At 35.6% G+C, this 19,556-nt stretch overlaps 1 protein-coding gene across 16 annotated transcripts in view; it reads right to left on the bottom strand.

The window, feature by feature from the left end:
* The window catches only part of LOC108975004 (protein-methionine sulfoxide oxidase Mical), an 84,668-nt gene that overhangs the window by 26,788 nt on the left and 38,324 nt on the right, over window positions 1-19,556 (bottom strand). For all 16 annotated transcript variants that reach the window (XR_001993836.1, XR_001993837.1, XM_018943186.1 and 13 more), the window contains 5 exons: window positions 16,249-16,284; window positions 1,172-2,156; window positions 719-1,110; window positions 405-637; window positions 47-173 (listed from right to left, as the gene is read on the bottom strand). Coding sequence is in view for 14 of the 16 variants with exons in the window: in XM_018943186.1 (XP_018798731.1) it covers window positions 47-173; window positions 405-637; window positions 719-1,110; window positions 1,172-2,155 (1,736 nt within the window). In the remaining 2 variants the exon portion in view is untranslated. The remainder of the gene's footprint in view (window positions 1-46; window positions 174-404; window positions 638-718; window positions 1,111-1,171; window positions 2,157-16,248; window positions 16,285-19,556) is intronic.

Here is a 19,556-nt window from a genome sequence, read left to right as displayed (position 1 = left end):
AAATTTACAAAATGCATTTAAAGAAGAACATGATATTATGGGCTACCGGCTGATTAAGGCGCATAGTGATTTTCCATTTTTAAGTATGTCGGCAGGTTCCTGTAATTCCTTTACGAAATCGTACATATGCAGCTGAGTGCAAACCCAATGTAGCAAAGCTTCAGGCACAATATCTTTAAGAATTTTAAAAATGATTAATAATTGCTTCAAAGATATGAACATAAAGCGCGTATTAATGTAAGGAATGAAAAATTAAAAGAGACAAACACAAACAATTCGGTTGCAATAAAATGAAGTCAAGATATTGATTTGATCAATAAAATGTTTGTATTTATTCATTAATTACAGTTAATACAGCGAAATGTTAAGAGTCTGCACTTGCCGCCCATCTAAGCAAAACATACCTGTACTACGACGGGATTTGCGTAACAACGCAGGGGCCTCAGCTAACGCTGGCGTTGTTATAATTTCGGCTATTGGCTGCTCGAATACCTTTGGATCATCTGTGTCGATGAGCGTTTTCACCTGGTAGGGGCTGACTGCCGTGCGATTCAGATTGGGATACCTTGAGGCTGGATCTACTGTATAAGAACCTGTGTCTCGCTGTAAATTCTCAGGTGTGGTCTGATTAAGCAGTCTAAATTGAAAACATATTTAAGTTTTATTTTATAGTTGACGTTTYTAATTAGTTAATGTCATTGGTACTACTTTATTTCACCTGTATATACTTTCACGCTGCGCCACAACGCCCATAATACTATTGCGAGGGTTAGACCAAAGTTTAGTCGCATATGCGGCATCCATGCTAGAAAGGAAACCGCGCGCGCAGCCCGAACCAGTGGGCCAGAAGGGCTCCAGCAGGCTGTCACCCACCAAGCATTGCAACAAACGATGGCCGTGCCGCAACATCACACGGCAGGATGTCTCCGCGGCGAACATGGATGTGAAATCGAACATGGCGACGTCGGGTTTGCCATAATGATTCACAGCGAACTCTAGATTTGGCATTTGGTACTTTGTGGAGAATTCGGCCGCTTCACGCGCATAATCGAGTAACTTTTCGGCGCTCACGTTGGCTGAAGCGAGCAGTTCGGCCGGATCGGAGAAATCCTAAAGAGTTGGAAGTTATTCTTTTCTAATTTCAAACGAAATATGTTAATTTCTACCTCACCTGCAATATAACACCTTTGTCTATGAGACTGTGTTTCTTCGCGGTCATAACAAAGTAGTGCGTCTCGTCCTTATAATAGACGATATTCTCTAAATCGATGCCCGTTTTCTCATATAGCTCCTTGAAGAAGGACTGATTGAATATGAACGCAACGCCGCTTATCTCCTCCGCTTTAGCCTCAGCCTCTGTTTTCTTATTTATGAAATTGGCCGTAATTGCAATAGCCAGCTTTCCACGAAACTCCTTTCTTTTGAATCCTTCCAGTGTGTTACGTTTACCATCGGCTCCGATTAAAACATCGAATTCATAATATGAAACCACATGATCCGCTGGTGTTACGGCCGCGCGCCAGCCGAAGCCATCGCCACTCGGCTCAATTGTTCGCTCAAAGGACACATTCTCATGTATCTCGACACCCAACAGCAACGCAACCTTTATTAATATAATTTGCAACTGCCGAATGGATATGTGATCTATGGAACCGGCACAAAATTTGCCATAAAATTTCTTTGCACCCAAATTCCGCAAATCGGTGATGACGAACGGCCACAAGTGCAGCACATTGTTGCGCGTAATGCGATCGCGTTTCTCCAGCACAACGACTTTGGCACCCAACAACTGCGCCTCAATGGCGGTGCGCAAGCCACATGGACCTGCGCCAATGACTAGCACATGCGTGCCATTGCACGCTGTTCCTTTCGCGTAGACGCGATGCGCCGCACGTGCATCGAACTTCTTCCATAGCGCCTGCGCTTTCCACGAACGAATCTTCGCCTTCAACATCGGGTAGAATTCGTTGATCGGTGCTGGTCGTAAGCCCAGTATGTCGCACATGTCGCGATGCAAACCCAAAATCTGGCGCATTGTCGTTGCGACGCAGAAGAGATCGAAGAGCTCGGAGGCCGCGATGGCCTCCTGCTCGGTAAGGAACTGCTTCGGCGGCTTCTGTTGTGGCATTGTGCGTTGCTGTGTTGGACGACTCATGCTGAAAATATAGAGTGGAAGAAGAGTTCAAATTTTGTTACACAATTAAATAAAAAATTGCTTATAAAAAGTTTTTAGAGTTTTGCAATAATTTGTACTGTAACGCTAGAGCTAGAGTGAACTGCGTATTATGGCCAAAAATAATTTGTTTAAGGCAAAATACCCAACCTGTACATGCCCATTTACTGATTGCATATAGTATTTATCAATATGCGACAAAAAAACGGCATGGCCTGCACGAATCTTCCCAACAAAGAGTGTATGTGTAAATACATATATAGACAGAACAGACAAAAAAGATAATTGTGCGTACGATATGTGCGCAAATTCTCTTTGTGTTTTGAAGCTCCTCCTTAAAACAAGTCTAAGCATTTCTGATAACTGGCATATCCACAGCTGGTAATGAGTCACTGACCAACCCAACAAGAAAACGTTGAACCGTTCGAATCATTTACAAAGGAGACAAAAACAAATCACGCACAGAAAAAGCTAAAGGTAAATACGCGCAATAAAAAGCAACGGTAAAGAGAGAGAGAGAGAGACGTTTTAGAAAGCACAAAGCACGAAAGAACAACATTCATTAAAATTATTAAACGTGCATTTGGCAAAATAAAAATTCTTGAAGACATCACTTGGTAGCCACACGCTTTCATTCATTTATCACCGGAACCTTTTGCAATAGGTTACCTGGCTAAAGGTTGAAACGCACCGCAGATAATAAAGGGTGTGTTTAAAATAAGGCAAGATTTGAAATTGCCGTCATTTATGAAGTAAAGTGTTGACAACCCTAGAAAAAAAACCGACGGCAGTTTAGGCTCAGGAAAAATGGCGTTTCACGATAGAAGGGCATGTCTTCATTATTGTACAATATTTCAAAATTATGAAAGCTTGGCGGCCGCAAACAAGACGTTCAAATGACAATATCAAAGTGAGAGTGTCATTGACAATCCAGGAACCTCGTCGTGGACAAGAACGGCTCTCTACAGGTTCTATGGAGTTATTTAAAATCACAAGTCAACTGCAACAAACCCACAAACACGCTTTAAAAGAGGAGACTCAAGGTACAATGAAATTTTTTAAAGAGTAGTGATGGAATAATTAGTGTGTATGTGTATGGAAAAATTGGAGTATTTTTTTTCACTTTAAGATTCAATTAAAAAATACCTAAAACTGTGTTTTCTATTTAATTCCAATCTTGCGTTATTTTTAGGACACCCTTTTAATATGCATCAAGTACTTCTTGGCAGAAACGCACGCATATTTTTGCACAAACAAACTTTTGTTTTCAAAACTTAATGTAATGGGGGAGGTTGGCTCACGAATTTATATGGATCTAATAGCAAGAACCGAACTTTGAAGATTCTGGGAGAGTAAATGCTAAAAAAACTGATATCGTATCGTTTGTTCGGATATCATAAGAAACTACATATACTCGTATTAATACATATGTCTTAGTTTCAAAAATTAGATTATACAAAAATTCATGAGAACTAGGGTACTATTAACAGTCAGCTGCTTTTGAAACTTTCTGTCATCTCCTTGTCTAAAATTTTCTTAATACGAACTAAAAATGAGGCAGCCAAATGAATTTGAAGAAAAACAAGTCCATGTGACAATTTATATGTACATGTAAGTTGATCCGGGCTTGGTCTTCCCGTATTAAGTTTATAATAAGTCGGTGGAAGTTTCTCTTTTACTTAATTATAGCGTTCTACCTTCTTTTCCCATGTACATATGTATGTACATATTTTGTCAGCTATTTTTAACACTATTTAATCACCGTTGGCGACCAAAACATAAACAAAGTCCATGTGCTCCAAAAAGCATAACCGATGTAGTAGATATATACATATGTATGTATGTATTTACATACAAATTTCTATATGCACATATACAGTGGCGACAAAAGTCTACATACACCCCTCATTTTCATTGATATGAGAGTACAAAAAGTTTTTAGAAAAATGTATGTATAATGTTTCATTGTAATATTTATTCTAATACAAATTAACTAAAAAAATTACCTTGCTGTTATCATAACAATGTACAAAATATGATATTCGAATTGTATGTAGACTTTCGTCAACACAATTTTTGAGTTTTTATTCCATAAATTTGTACTTTTATTAATTAATGGATTTTTTTTTCAAGATTATTGTTTTTAGAAAGAAGATTAGAATAAAACTGTATCAACACATTTTTCTAAAAAGTTTTTGTACTTTCGCATCAAAGAAAACAGGGGAGTATGTAGACTTTTATCCACCACTCTAAGTATATACATATAATAATTGGTTTTTATATAGCAAATTAAGTATGCTTGTATGTATGTAGGGCTGTGGTCAGGTCATTTGATTTCATTGGCATGTGCTGGTTTGGAGCGGCGCCCGCAATTTTTGGCGTCCAAGTGTCATATTACCAAATCCCCAAAGAAGGTGGAGAGCACGCAAAGCAGTCCTTTGCGTAAAAGCGTTTTTTGGAAATGGTAAATTCTGCCTTTGCTTATTGATTTTCTCTGGAAAAAAAATCGCAACAAACTAACAACTGTTAGCATTACTTTGCTCTGGCGGACGTCATTTGGAAGGAAATTTTACTTTACTCTTTGTTTCAATTTGCGCATTCTTAATAATATTTTTGTTGGGGCAGACAACAAATGAATGGCACAAATAAGCTTTTCTAGTGTAACAGTAAATTGCGCGGGAAAGGGGTTGTTTTGCGTGGATGGTGCTGACGAGGTTTCTCGTGGTGATTCATCGCCGACAATAAAATGTGACATTTCAAATGTGAAAATCGTTCATTAAAATACATACATATGTATGTATGTTTGTAACTATTAAAAATGGTGTGAATTTAATAACCAGAAAATTTTTAAGTATTTCGGACTAAATAAAAACAAAACTTTGGAGCTATTTCGCGTGAAAGTATTTTTGGTATACTATTTTTACAGAATATCTGAGCGTAGTAATGTTAAGACAGCATTATTTTTTAAATTTTTTTTTCATATAAAAATTAAATATTTTATTAGAATTTCTTTCTGTTACAAATATATACTATTAATAAAGAAATTGTGAAAATATTTTAAATTCGGCCATTGACCCCTCGGAAATAGGATGCGACCGCGTTGGATAACTTCTTACAGAATCATCTAATGTGAAAAATACGTGTTTTAGTTAAAACCTTAACTTAAAAAATCCTCCGTCCAAGTCTTTAAAGAATTGTATCTCAAAGATCTGTGTAAAATTTCATGAAGATTGAACGAGTAGTTCCCGAGAAATCTTGCCAACAGACTTCAACTTCGACTTCTTTCGAGAAAAACCGAGTTTAAAGACGGCGCACTTAGAATAGCTAACCTCGAGCGCACAAGTTCTCAAGGCTGTATCTCCGAAACTATTATGCGGATCAACTTGAAAATTTTGGAAAATATTCTAGAGGTGTTGTAGATTTAATAAGACAATAAAAAAAGTTGTTTGAAACCCGTAAACCCATGTAACTCCTTAAAGAAAGAATATTTAAATTGAGAATAGACATTTTAGTTCCGAAATGATCGGAGAAATTAAACTTAGCCTTTTCATGGGGTGCAGTGAAGAAATGAGGGTATACATGTGAACATATGTATGTATGACAAAAATGCATCGATGATTCAAGGAATTACGTCTGAATAAAGTAGACTTCCAAAAATAGCATGAACCACTAACACAATTATTAAAGCAACTATTTATTAGAATGAAATAAGGGATAAATATAATTAAAATTTTGTTTTCCCATTTGTGTGCTCACAAATTCATAAATAACTATAAAAAGTATTTATTAGGTGCGAATTTAGAAATGAGTATGAATGGCAATACACAAACAAGAGCAGACCGATGGTTCAAGGTGATTCGAACTTAAATCAATGAAAGCATTTACAATTTTGTTGCATTGGAGAATAAAACAACCACAAACTCAATACAAGCGACCTTGATTTGGTTTTGCAGGAATCAATTCCGTATTACTTTAGATAGCGAAATTATTAGAAATACACTTGTTGTTTGATGATTCATATAGACAGTTTTGAAAATACCAATTTTCGCAGGAAAACTTACTTTTCATTTATATGAATGTGACGAAACTATAAATATGCATATGTTGAAATGAATTTTTATGCGCAGATGTGTACTATTTTTGGCATATTTTTTGCATAGTCACACCGGAAATAAAGATCCATTGATGAATGGTGGTCGGAAACAGAGCGCAGAATTGTTAAAAACTAAAGGGTGATCCAACTTATGGTCAACGTAATCGGCCTACTGAGCGTACTATTCGCAAAATCATAACACATCTTGAGACCCAGCTTTTATTATTGGATAACATTTAGACTGAACCGACCACGTCCAACACGAAGTGAAGAAAATATAGCAGCCGTAGCTGGTGGGTATGTAAACAAGCAAAATAGCCGCATTTGATATGAAGAGCAACCTGAAGAGATTCAAGAGCTGTCATTTCATAATAAACAAAAACGACTTGGGCTGATTTGTGAGCCGATGAAATCATCGCTCCATATTTCTTCAAAAATGATACCCGTGGAAACGTAACCGTCAATGGATACCGTTATCGTGATCTTGACATTTGGTCCTACAAGACGGCGGCATTTCCCACACATCCCCTCAAGGAATGTATTTATTGAGAGAACGCTCCGGTTAGCAGATAATTTCACGTTTTGGGCCGGTCGATTAGTCACTAAGATCGTGTGATATCACTCCTTACACACTTAGGCTTTTTACCGTGGGATATGAAAAGTCTAAGTCGTATGCGGACTATTCCGCTTCGATTCAGGCCTTAGAGCGGCCAACATTTGAAAGAGATAATCTTGAAAAAAATAAATGCCAAAAAATAAATATTCTCCATTAAATTTGAAGTTTATGTGATTTTTCTTTAATGGATCACCCTCTATAAACATTTTGCGCGCACTAGCGCATTGATGGAACGAAAATTTTCAAGTGTGCCACCATATGTTGTGGGTATAGCACACCAATTGGTGATTGTGATTGGCAGTTTTCCAAATAACGAGAAATATGGTGTGACAAATTTACAAAATAATTTCTTCGTCTTCTATACTATTTGATATTTGTAACACGAAATTATTTCTATTGTAAGTTAATTAAAGAATATACCCCTTTCTAGATAGCAAGCCAAAGCAGGAAAGGAAGAATAAATTTTGTCGAAGCAAATTTATTAAATAAATATTTATGGCAATGTCTATAAGTCATCAAATAAAAATAATGAAAGATCAATTAATATTAGCGCGACAAAAAACATATTCCGGAACCCATAAAGTCTATTTTATGAAATCTTATCTGAAAGCAATAGTTCTTAAGATAAATATCTTTCTGAAATTCGAATAAATAACCTTGGAAACACTAAAACTTATTATTACAAAATCAAAAAAAATTTAGAACTCTATTGGTTAATAAAAAAAAAGGTGTCTTTAATCTTGAAGTAAGTATAAGATCATTCTCTTTAGATATCTTAATGAACAGACCAGCAAAATTTCATTATAGCGATTAACCCTTAATTATAATCTTTAAATATTATAAGGAGTCTGTACTTTACGAACTCTTATTCCAGACTTATTCAAAAAGGTAAATCACAGTATGGTAGCCAACCAGACAATATAATCAAATCTGGAACATTATGGCAAAAGTGTTTGGAATTCCTAACCCAAAAATCATTTGTCATGTAATGATAAAAAATTTAGTTCAAAGAAAATAGTTCACACGTGATACTACATATAAACAAGTATACAAAAATATACGAATGAATATTCACGCTAATGCCGAGCGATAAGAACATACATGTGAATACTTGAAGAAAGCATCAGTCGATAAATTATGTTTTCGTAACAATAATGTTTATGATGTTATTAGTGTTGTTTATTGAACTGATGCTTATCGCTGTCGTTCGACATAGCTGACAAAGTTAAAGCTATATAACGATATGACATAGAAATGTGCATATGTGCATACTAATAAGGAAAAAAATGTGATTAAACATTTTTAAGTTGTATATTCGTATCCACAAATATATCATAGCCTTTAATGTGGGAATAAAAATTTAAGTTTTTATGTGAAAAGCTGTATTTGTGCTGTCATGGCGAGTGAAAGTTAATAACTTTATAGAAAAATTATTGTCCAATTCATGCAAATTACTTTCTTTATATCGTCACCTAAAGTTAAAAAAATTAAATAATTTTCCATAAGATTAATGCTCTTTCGAGAGTTTGTATAAATACATATCAATATAAGTAAAAGTTTTTTTCTAGTGAATAAGAAATTTAAAAACTGTAAAGTATGCTCAATAGCATATTAAAGTATAAGAATAAAAATATTTCTGAGAGAACAATAATATAATACAATCCACGCTCTCAATTATAATCAGTGTTTGGTAATAAAATTTCAATAGAAATAGCACGAAAATTTCAAAAAAAATCTAATTTAAATTTAATTTAGAGGATTCTTCCTTGTGACATTCATATTTGTGTTAATAAAAACCAAAATTAATTTTGTTGCACAGAGGCCATGTTGTAACTGCCACAAAAAGTTTGTGCCAACATTAAGAGCCGTTGTGGCATAAATAACGGCAAAAGAAATATTTTATGCTTGAAAATTCTTTCAACACTTAACAAATTTACCAGACCGCGCCAAGTCGGACCCGGCGAAATGCTCATATTTCAAATGGGGCGCAAGAGCACAGCGCCAACACAACGACAGACAACTGATTGATATGCTCATCCATATGTAGGGAGCATTTAATTTTTTTTATGTTCAATCTATTCATAGACGATTTAAAAATACTTAAACGGGCAAATTTGCGGCGCAGCAGAGCGAATTAGATTCGAATTTAGGTAGTTCGATGCCACACAAAGCGACCCTATAGGGAAAACATGAATTGAGGACACGTATATCTTCATCTAAAATGCAAAATAAAGTAACATAATTTTTCATAACATTACAGGCGAAGGAAAAACGATATAATAGAAACTACACAAATTGAAACAAAATTTGAGTTTTCGCTATAAAATGGTTATATATTGGTTATTATAACTGATAGCGTTTTCGATGTTTTTGATGACACGCTCTTTTGCATTTTAGGTGACGATATGCTGTGTCCAATTAAAAATATAAAAGAAGCGAGTTTTCTTTATAAAATAATTGTTTGAAAAAAAAATGAATTAAAATGTCTCAACTTTTGTAGTAGTTGTTATATTTTTGATGAAACTATGGTCCCAGAGAGAGAGAGAGTATTATACATATATTGTATAATACGTTTCGGTTAATACTAAATAAGTATATTTACTAAATGCTTTTGCTTGATATGTGCAAACATGCGCCCGTTTTTACGGCAAGTGATTTTTCATGCGACTGATCAAAAAGATTACAATTTAGATGCTATTTATTTCAATTCTAAGGCCGAAGATTTACATTAAATGGCATGTGTTTTGGCAATGTGCGGAAAAAGGGTGGCATTTTTATGAATTAAAATATTCTTATTTATAATAAATATGTTCCAACTACTCTTGTTGTTGTAAATATTTGTCTGACAGTGTTGGGTTTGTTAGCAAAATTAAATTAAATTCATTTTGGCTTCCTGCCATCTGTTGAAAGTTCACTCAAAATTGCTGCGAAATCAGTTTTTTGATTGTACATATATGTAATATATATAAATATGTATGTGCCCAAAACAATTCACCCTTATATAAAATTTTTGGTAGTAGCCTTGCGAAAGATACACGTTTTAATTGCATCAACGAGCCTTAAGCAAGCTTTCGCGGCGCCAAGACTTTTCTTGCCATACTGTCAAAACATAAGCGGCCTTTACTAAAAAAAAAATCCAAATCGATGTAAAGAAAATTCTTGTCTTCCATTAAGTCAATTTAGTGGAAATTTTAACCGAAGAGTATTCTACAGATCGATATATCCAGTAATGTGTTTCGTTAGTAACGCGTTTTCCACTAAGAGCGCTACAAAAGCTTCTTTTTTTTTTAAAGGTTGGGGATATTAATGAAATTCTCTATTCCTGTGAAAGTACATTCGATGCCATTACGTATGGAACTCGATTTCTTTTGCGTGTCCAGACGCTGAATCCAATTTTCGACGGTTTTCAAGCATAAATCGGTCCATATTGCCGTAATTTCACTTTCGATATTCGTACGAAGTTCATCAATCGTCACTGGCTTCTTAGAATAGACCATAGACTTGATGTAGTCCCGCAGGAAATAGTCTAACGGGGCCCAATTCCAGGACCAAGACGACCAATTGACAAGGCCATTTCGTGGGATAACACGTTCACCAACTTGGTTTTCAATAATTCGATTGTGACATTCGCTGTGCGGCTTCCTGTTGGAACTGATTTCTTCCCCAGTTAATGCGCTCGCGGCAGCAATATTCTCGACACTAAGGGCACTTTTTGGCTCACTGGCCGAGGAACTTTATGTACTGTGTCTGTGGATTCAAATTTTTCCATTAGACGCTCAATTGTTGATCTTACAGGACGATACGACGACCATAAATTGGACGTAGCGCTCTTAAAGTTGAGGTATTGACTCCAAATTTCGGTAGTAAATGTGAATAATTTCGATTCGTTGTTGGATCATATATACTTCAATGATGAATGGCAAACCTCACTGAAGAGAGGTATCTCAAAAGTGAGGGAAAACATGGCGTCGTTTGATGACCCATCGGTTTTTGTAGCGTCCCCATTGAAAACCCCGTTAGAAGTTTTAACTATCATTGTTCCAGATTTCATGTGTTCGATTAGCAACAATTCAAAATCACCAAACTCTAAAACCGCTGGCGCAAAAATAGGAATTTAAAGCTAAAAATCTTGTTACAAAAAATCATTATAATATACGCATACTAGTATATCGAATGATAGTTTCCAGGTTGTTTAAGTGCATCAATCATGTACATAGACGAAGTGACCCTTTCCGGCATACAAGTGCCTAAGAATGACAACTCGAATCCGTTAGCCTATCGCAATTGCAACAAACCAAACAAAGCACAAACAAATCAAAGCCAAGTGAGCAATTGCGGATAAAACACAACTTGTACATGGTCACAGAGCCAAAGGAGATCGAAGTCGAAGAAGCAAGGAAAATCGCAGAAATGAAAATGTGTCATAATAGTAATATAATAATGAGTACATTTGATTGTAGTAGTGCAATCAACGTGTAAAATAAAAGCGAAAACAACAATCACATAAAAAAACTTGCATGTTCGACTATGTAAGTCAGTGGCAAAGATTAAGTGCAAATATCGGCAGCAATTCAAATCGAATTGTGTAACTTATGATGATAAAATTGTGCGAATGCGGCAGCAAACATTTTAATATGCATATACATACATTAGGTGTGTATGTGTGTATACATGGCGGTGACTGTGCCGGCAGGAAGCACTTTAATTGAATTCAAATCAGCAATGCAACAACAATTCTATTAGGTCGGACAAATCAATTGGCGCACTTCGTGTCAGAGACAGCGCACAGCTTTTTTACAGTCGCGCTAAGGCTAAGCGCAGAGTAGAACATTAAGAATAAGTGAGAATGGAAAACATACAGATTTTTGTGTTCCATTCAATATTTGTAGGGATAATTATCTATATTTTAATGTCGCCCGTTTGTTTTTTCCCCCTCACTTGTTTATACATCACTTCTAACCTGAACGAACCAAAATCAAACTTCCAGAAAAGTCTCAGCAATCATGAAACCTCACAAAATTATGCATATTGCGTTATTTCAATCATCGCTCCAATGTGCACTTAGCCTCAGGCGCGAAATCGTTTACTAGAAATAAGGCTTGTGTTGCAACGGAAGAGCAATGCAGACGCGTTTTGCTTTAATAGACTTACTGGCAGAAGAATGGAGATTCGCTTGCAAAATTCTTGCCTCGTTGCCTAAAAATTTGTTTATTTTTCTTTACATACAGACAACGTAACGCGGACAACACACTGAGCAGCTGAGTGCGAAACTTAGCGTACTTCAGCCACTCTCATTCTTATTTCTAGCTGCTGCGGTCTGTGGCGGCGCTGCCGTTGATGTCTATGTTGCTGCTGACGGCGCGTGAAAATGCCTCAATCGACGTTTAAGCCGCGCGTATCTAGAATTTAGTGACTTTTTTTTTATTTCTTGGCGGTGTATATGTGTGTATGCATTTATTCTTGGCGCTAGGAATTGGGTCACAATTGTACTTGCACATGGCCGTTGCTGGTGATGGCGTTCGTTGATCGGCGGCGTACAAAACAACGACAGCGTTTCACGCTGGTTAGTTAGTCGGCGAAAACGTTTAAGATGTCTAGCGAGTTCGGAAATCGTCGAAACAGCATGTGTGAAAAGACCAAGGCATGATTTTAAATCGATTGGAAAGCAGTTTCCATAGAATTTCAAGTTTTTTATGTTTATCTCATATTATGATGTCAGCTGAGTGAAGAGATCGCCTACATATGGTGTCTAGAAAAATGGTAAAATATGCAGCAGAAATATAGAATGAATATGTTCTTTTCGTAAAGAATCGGAACATATCAAAACAGTGTCAACAGAAAGGTATAAAGCACTAATGATGTAATAGAAAAAGTAATATTATATTATTAGTAAACTATATCAGAGAACGACTATAATTTTATTTTTGCATTTAAAAAATGCAAAATAACGCATCTGATTGAAGAGATCTTTGTCTTAGCTGTCCCTTATATTATCTGTGTTCGAGTTTTATTTTCAACAAATCTCTCCATTTATCCGCAAACATAAATAAGGAGGAACACGGCGATAAACGCATATACTATACATACATACAATATGTGTACTTATGACTGTAGTATATTCATATATGCTATCCTTGTTGGCGTATAATTCTTTCACTTACATATGTATGTATATTTTTTCGATTCTGTGTTTTATAGGTTTGCATGAGCATTGTTCATACGCGCACACAACACACACTTACATACTGGCATCCGCCTACTCGTGTTTAACCTAATTCTGTTACGCTCTCAATAAAATGTGGTTGTGCAAAGGATAAGTCAGCTTCCTGTAGGAATGCTATGTTCCATTCATGAGCGCTTTACTACAGTTAGCGTGGGTGTAACCCGATTGAAGATAAAAGGGGAGATGAAATCTGTGTGCACATAAGTACAATAACAAATATGTACAAATGTATAAATACTTGTATATAATTCCTGTTCGCGAGAAATCATCCCTTGTCAGCACAAACTTTTATACGTACATACATACTGCGTGTATTTATTTTTAAAGAATAGTAGTAAATAATCAGATATGTAATATAATTAAAATCATCCCTTGTCAGCACAAACTTTTATACGTACATACATACATACATACTGCGTGTATTTATTTTTAAAGAATAGTAGTAAATAATCAGATATGTAATATAATTAAATTATTTACACTATAATTTTGATACCCAGGATTTAAATTGAGAACATTTTTGGTTCTATAACATAAAAATAATAATTCAAATATTTAAAGCGCGCCAGTCGTTTCTTCTTTCCGCTATTTGACGCCAATTTAAGATACCAAATGCAGCCAGGTCCACCTCCACCTGATCTCCTCCCACTGTGGGGGTCTCCTCTGTTCCACCGTGAAGTCTGCTCTTTGATTCATTCCATCAACTTCAGTATTCGCCGTAACCAATGAGGAAAAGATCCATTTCCACGACAGTCGGGTCTACGCAATCAGAACGGACACGGATTTTTAATCCGGTTAAGAACTGTAAACTCGGCAGAATTCTGTCGATACAAAAACAACAACAACAACGAAGTACCATAAATCTTCCGCAAAACCTTACGCTCGACCACTCCTAAATTCGACTCATCAGATGATGTCATTGTCCATGCCTCCCCACCATATTGCAGGAGGCTGATATTGTTGTTGGCCCAAAGATACGACGAAATTATCTACGACTTCAAAGTTATGTCTGTCAACAGTGAGATTACTTGGTATAAAATCAAGTCCAAATATTATAAAAAACAGCTTTTAAAAAACTGCTTCTCATTTTTTAGTTATAAATTAAACAACACTAATATACTTATTGCAAGGTTTTTTCTCCGAAACTGTGCTATTTGAGCAGCAGTCATAAACAATGAACATTGTACGAAAACAAACACAACGCAGTGCAAGCAGGTGTGCCGATGAGCTTTAATGCTCATAAAAATCGGCTAGCTGCGGAGGGAGCCCGATTTTACTACTTCTTATTCGTTCATAATTTCCCATTATTTATTTTCCGGGCTGTGGGATATAGTAATCATCATAACAATAATGACAATACCAACTGTTTCACTATTTGAAAAATGATTGTACTAGAATAATTATATTTTAATGAAACGGGTTTTATTATATGTATGTATAATATATTAGGGTGTCAAAAAAGTCTTGCGGTAATTTTATTGAATTTTCAATTGTTCATAAAATTTTTTTTGATGACTCATGCCCACCTCTTGACCAATGCTACGCTACTATGCCGGTCTCTTTCGACCAATTCAGCGAATTTATCGCAATTTTCGACGACAGGCCTTCCGGAGCGTGACGCATCTTCGACCACCTCCACACCAGAACGAAAACGTTGAAACCATCGTTGTGCAGTGGAAATGGAAACTGTATCGCGTCCATAAACTGCACAAATTTTATTGGGGGCTTGAGATGCATTTTTGCCTTTATCGTAGTAGTCCATGTTTGCGACGCTATAACTCACGAACGTCTTAAAAGAAACGACAATCAATCAAACACATGTTAGAGCATGAAATGAGCTCCAAAAAGGTATAGCATGACCCCATGCGACGAATAAACCTAGAACTACGCGCTCTCAGCGCCAACTAGCGAAAATATCGCACGACTTTTTTGACAACCTAATATGTACATACGTTAAACTTTATATGTTAATAAATTAATATCGATGCATATAAAGTCACTTTATACAAAAAAAAATTATATTTATATGATATTATTAAAGACTTATACATATTTATGTGTCAAAATACATGGAATTTACAGGGCCTTGCATAATCAGTCACCCAATAAAAAAGAATGTAGAGCAATGTTTTGAATTTAACTCTACCATGAAGACATGGAGAGCCAATTTCTAAATGTACTTGTATGCCTTGCCTTCGAAAACGCCAAAAAAATGGTGATCACATTGAAAGGTGAATTTCTAATTTATACTTCGCGTGTTTTTCGTATCGGTAAATTTTTTTTTCTGTGATTTGGTAGTACTGTTAGTGACATCTATGTCAAATATTCATTATTTATTGAACAAAGAAGTACGGTAATGCACCATCTCATACTGCATTGGTTATTCGTGATCATTTCGCCACTTTTTTAACTAATATCGTGCCGCAACCACCGCATTCGCTTGATTTACCTTCGTGTGACTTCTGGCTATTCAACAAATTCAAGACACCGTTTTGACTAAATTGGGGATATTAAAGCTGAATCGAAGAAGGCTCTGATGGCCATCACGACGGAGGTATGATGACTGGAAAATTCATTGGCGTAAGTGTATTGCAGGGGAAGGGGATTACTTTGAAGAAGATGAAATGGACAAAATTCGCCTTTCAATTTGATCACAGCACTATATAATTTTCTTCAACATTATTTTCTAATCCTCATATTCACCCTGTATAATACATAAAATGTGCACTATAATCACACAAAAAAGGTGCAGTGCCAGAAAAAATTAAAGAATTTGTGTCAAATATGACATGACGAGTACATATGTACATACATATGTATGTAAGCACGTTGTAGACAATCATTTGTAAATCCATTCATAATACATACATAAGTATATACATACATAAATAATGTCTTTATTCAATTAAGTTGTGAACTGTGTTAGTTTCATGGCAATTTTTATGCTTTATGTTGATGTTGAATTATGTTGACTGCTCAAATTTATTTAATTTTTATTACTTATATGAATAAATTTGTACAATGAATTATCCAAACAAATACACCTATGTACATATATACATGAATACGTATGTTAATGGTACAAAAATCTATGTGAATAAGAATTTATAATTTTTTGCACATGAGAGTAAGATGGTACTTACATTATTCAGCCGATTTCCTGAAAAATCATGTGTTATCTGAAAGTAGAAAAATATCAAATTATTCTTTATTACTCTAAACTGAATCTACTTATGTATTTTCTATTAACCGAGCGCAGTAAATTCACTACTTAACTCATAAAAAATGTGTTGCAATGTTCGTTATCGTAGACTAATTATCGCAAGAAATGCACTATCAGTAAAAAGTGTACATGCTCGAAATATTTAGTTGCACAAGAAAGTTGTTCAAAGTTACTTTTTATGTTTCTTTCCATTACTGATACCCCACTAACCAGGTCATCCATTAATAAAAATAATCATAAATAGAAAATTATTTGTTTCAAAAACGAAATGCCCGAAAAAATGTTTAACCTTTTGGTGGCCGATATTTCTTATCTCAAATTTACACTTTTTTCACATCAAAAATTAATATTTCTATACATGGTATATTAGGTTTGCCACAAAGGTCCGTTGCATCCCAAACTTATTGTCAACTGAAAATGACATTTGCGGGAAATTTTTTTTTTTTCTTTACTCAGGCTGACACAAACATAGATAATACTATTACTCCACTCCTCCCATCTATATGAAAAATGGATCATTTCGTGTGTTAATTAAGCATTGCTTTTGAGGGAATAAGGGAAAACACTTGTGGACCGTTTTTGTACCATAAAGCCTTAAATTTACAAAAAAAAAAAAAGTTCTAGACCTAATAAATATACCATAAATGAAGAGCGTGAAGAGCTGAGACGATATATCGCCTCCTTCCGTCTATATGTACGCGAACCAGACCCTCAGTTTTTAAGATAAAAATTAAGTTGTCATTTGGAAATCTGTTATATTTGACAAGATATTTTCACGAAATTTCACAAATGATTCTTTCGTCGTTTCTAACGTTATCATTTAGATTCATCCAAAAAATTTTAGTACTAATTTGACATTTTTAAATGTATTAACATACAGATGCCATAAATACAGCTTTTACGTTGTTTAAAATATAGTACTTCAATAGATAAAGGTCAACTAAAATTCCTCTTAGCTGTATCCTCCGCCCGGGGGTCGACTGGGCAATGGGTGTCGCTAGCTACAATGTCTTGAGCTCAAGGTGGCTCCTGTCAAAGTCATTAAATTGCATGTATGCGCCGCCTGGCGAAGGCTGACGTATTTTTCCGATCGTCCTCTTATGTTGGACTGGTTTATGTGCATTCTCAGAAATAGGTGAATGGGGAGTACCTGGCGGTATGTATAAAACATATAAAAGAAGGAAAGCAAGGGGATTGATATCATCTTTCATGAGAATTTCGATTTGCAAAGGCTTTGTGCCGTGCTATCATATATTAAAATTAAAAGAGAATTCTCCTAAGTGGAGTGAATTTGGCCTCGAACTGTTTCCATATTCAATGCATTTTTAGAATTCGCCCACTTGCAACGTTTTGTGGTTATCAAAGCTCAAAAAGTGTAACTGAAGCGTGTTTTGAGGCAGAAGCCAATCGTACAATAAAAATATTAACGAAAATATGAGAGCATAATAAAATCGAATTTTGCCCATAAAAGGGTATAAGATTTTCAGTCTGCTTGGTATATATGTACGTTGTTAAAAATTTATTTTAAGGTTCTGTACTACACACTCGGATATTTCTCAACAGATGGCCACAGCATTATTTCTTGATAGCTTCGTTGCAAATAATGCAAATAATGTCATACATACATAAATAACATTGATTAATTCCTCAAGTCTGGTATTCCAAATATTCTGCATTAACAAACTTTGTTGTGAACACAAATTGAAAACAACTGCTAGTATTTATATATTTATGATACATTTGTTTAAGTAGAAAAAAAATTAGAAATATGCACATTTAAATTCTCAGAAAATTCGAAATCCATTTGTAAGGCGCAAAAACCAAAATCTTTGTCCCGCCCATTTTACTCAGCATAATAAACTGAGCACAGGTGATAGAAACTTTCAAGCGCAGATAATTCTGCACATATGCATATATATACTCATTCCTGTATGTACGTATGTATGAATGTACCTATCCGCGGTAATCGAACTACGGCGAAAATTATAATAATCAACGCGGCGCGGTGGTGGCTCGATGCCCAACCTGCCTGCCAATAAAATTGGAAGTGTGCACCCAACCTGAATGCCTGATAGCGGTAAATAAAAATGGTACAAAGCAAAACCACAAAAACATTAGATGCCATTAACATGAGCCACAGCTCAGGCGCTGCTCTAAGAGGCGCTGCAAGGTAGGAATGCCGCGTTCGCAGAGTCAGTCCATAGCGAACCATTAAATTGAACTCAGCTCCACTATAACCAAGCAGACCGCAGTCAAGAGTCCAACGTGTAGTACAACAACAAAAACACACAATTCGTCCATATGGTTTGCAGTGGTTGCGCTTTCTATGCTTAACTTGGTTACTCGGTTTTGTTGCACGTACAGGTTGCAAGTGCAACTGTAGCCATCGTGATGTTGGTTTTATGTTCGTCGGTGAGGTGATGCGGAATCTTGCGATCCCAAGAGGTCGATGTAATTACAAAACCATGATTGAGTAGACGCTCAGGTGAATTGACTGGCAGCGCTAAATGCTTGCAACGCAGCAAATTTCGGGTTTAGAGATATGAATGTCATACAAACATATTTCTATCTTTATGGAAATTTAAATTTATTCGCTGCACCTATTTATGCAGTAAATAATAGGTGTCCAGGTACTCCTTTTCGCAAAACAAATTTCCACATAGTTAAAAGATCTATCACATTTGGTCATCGTCCAACGACAAACAATGTCAAAAAATTTCCAATGTATATTTCTGAACCGAAAGACCCAAGCACAGACAACGCTAAAAAATCTGCAGTTAGTTAGTAATTATTCTCTATATCGAATCTATTAAAGAATCGACTAAAGAAACGCTCTTCAGAATAGTGATTTCTTGATAATTTGATGACCAACTATTATTCCCATCTGGCACCAGTGCTCATTTTTTTTTTCGGTGAGAGCGAATGATGAGGATATGCTGAGAACAGTGATATCTGGATAGTAAAGGCAAATATTACCGTTTAATCAATAACAGTTCGGGATTCTGTGTAACCTTGGCTAGCAACACTATTGTAGAATGATGATATGTGCAAGCCGCTTTTTCTTGGCGCCAATAACAATAGTAAGCTACAAATTTTACCGCTTACTATTTGCAGTTCGATGAATGAGTAAATATCGGGTGATTTTTTTGAGGTTAGGATTTTCATGCATTAGTATTTGACAGATCACGTGGGATATCAGACATGGTGTCAAAGAGAAAGATGCTCAGT

Source organism: Bactrocera latifrons, unplaced genomic scaffold, assembly GCF_001853355.1.
Source record: "Bactrocera latifrons isolate USDA-ARS-PBARC rearing strain unplaced genomic scaffold, ASM185335v1 scaffold_60, whole genome shotgun sequence".
Taxonomy (NCBI): Eukaryota; Metazoa; Arthropoda; class Insecta; order Diptera; family Tephritidae; genus Bactrocera; species Bactrocera latifrons.
This window is presented reverse-complemented; position numbering and strand designations above follow the sequence as displayed.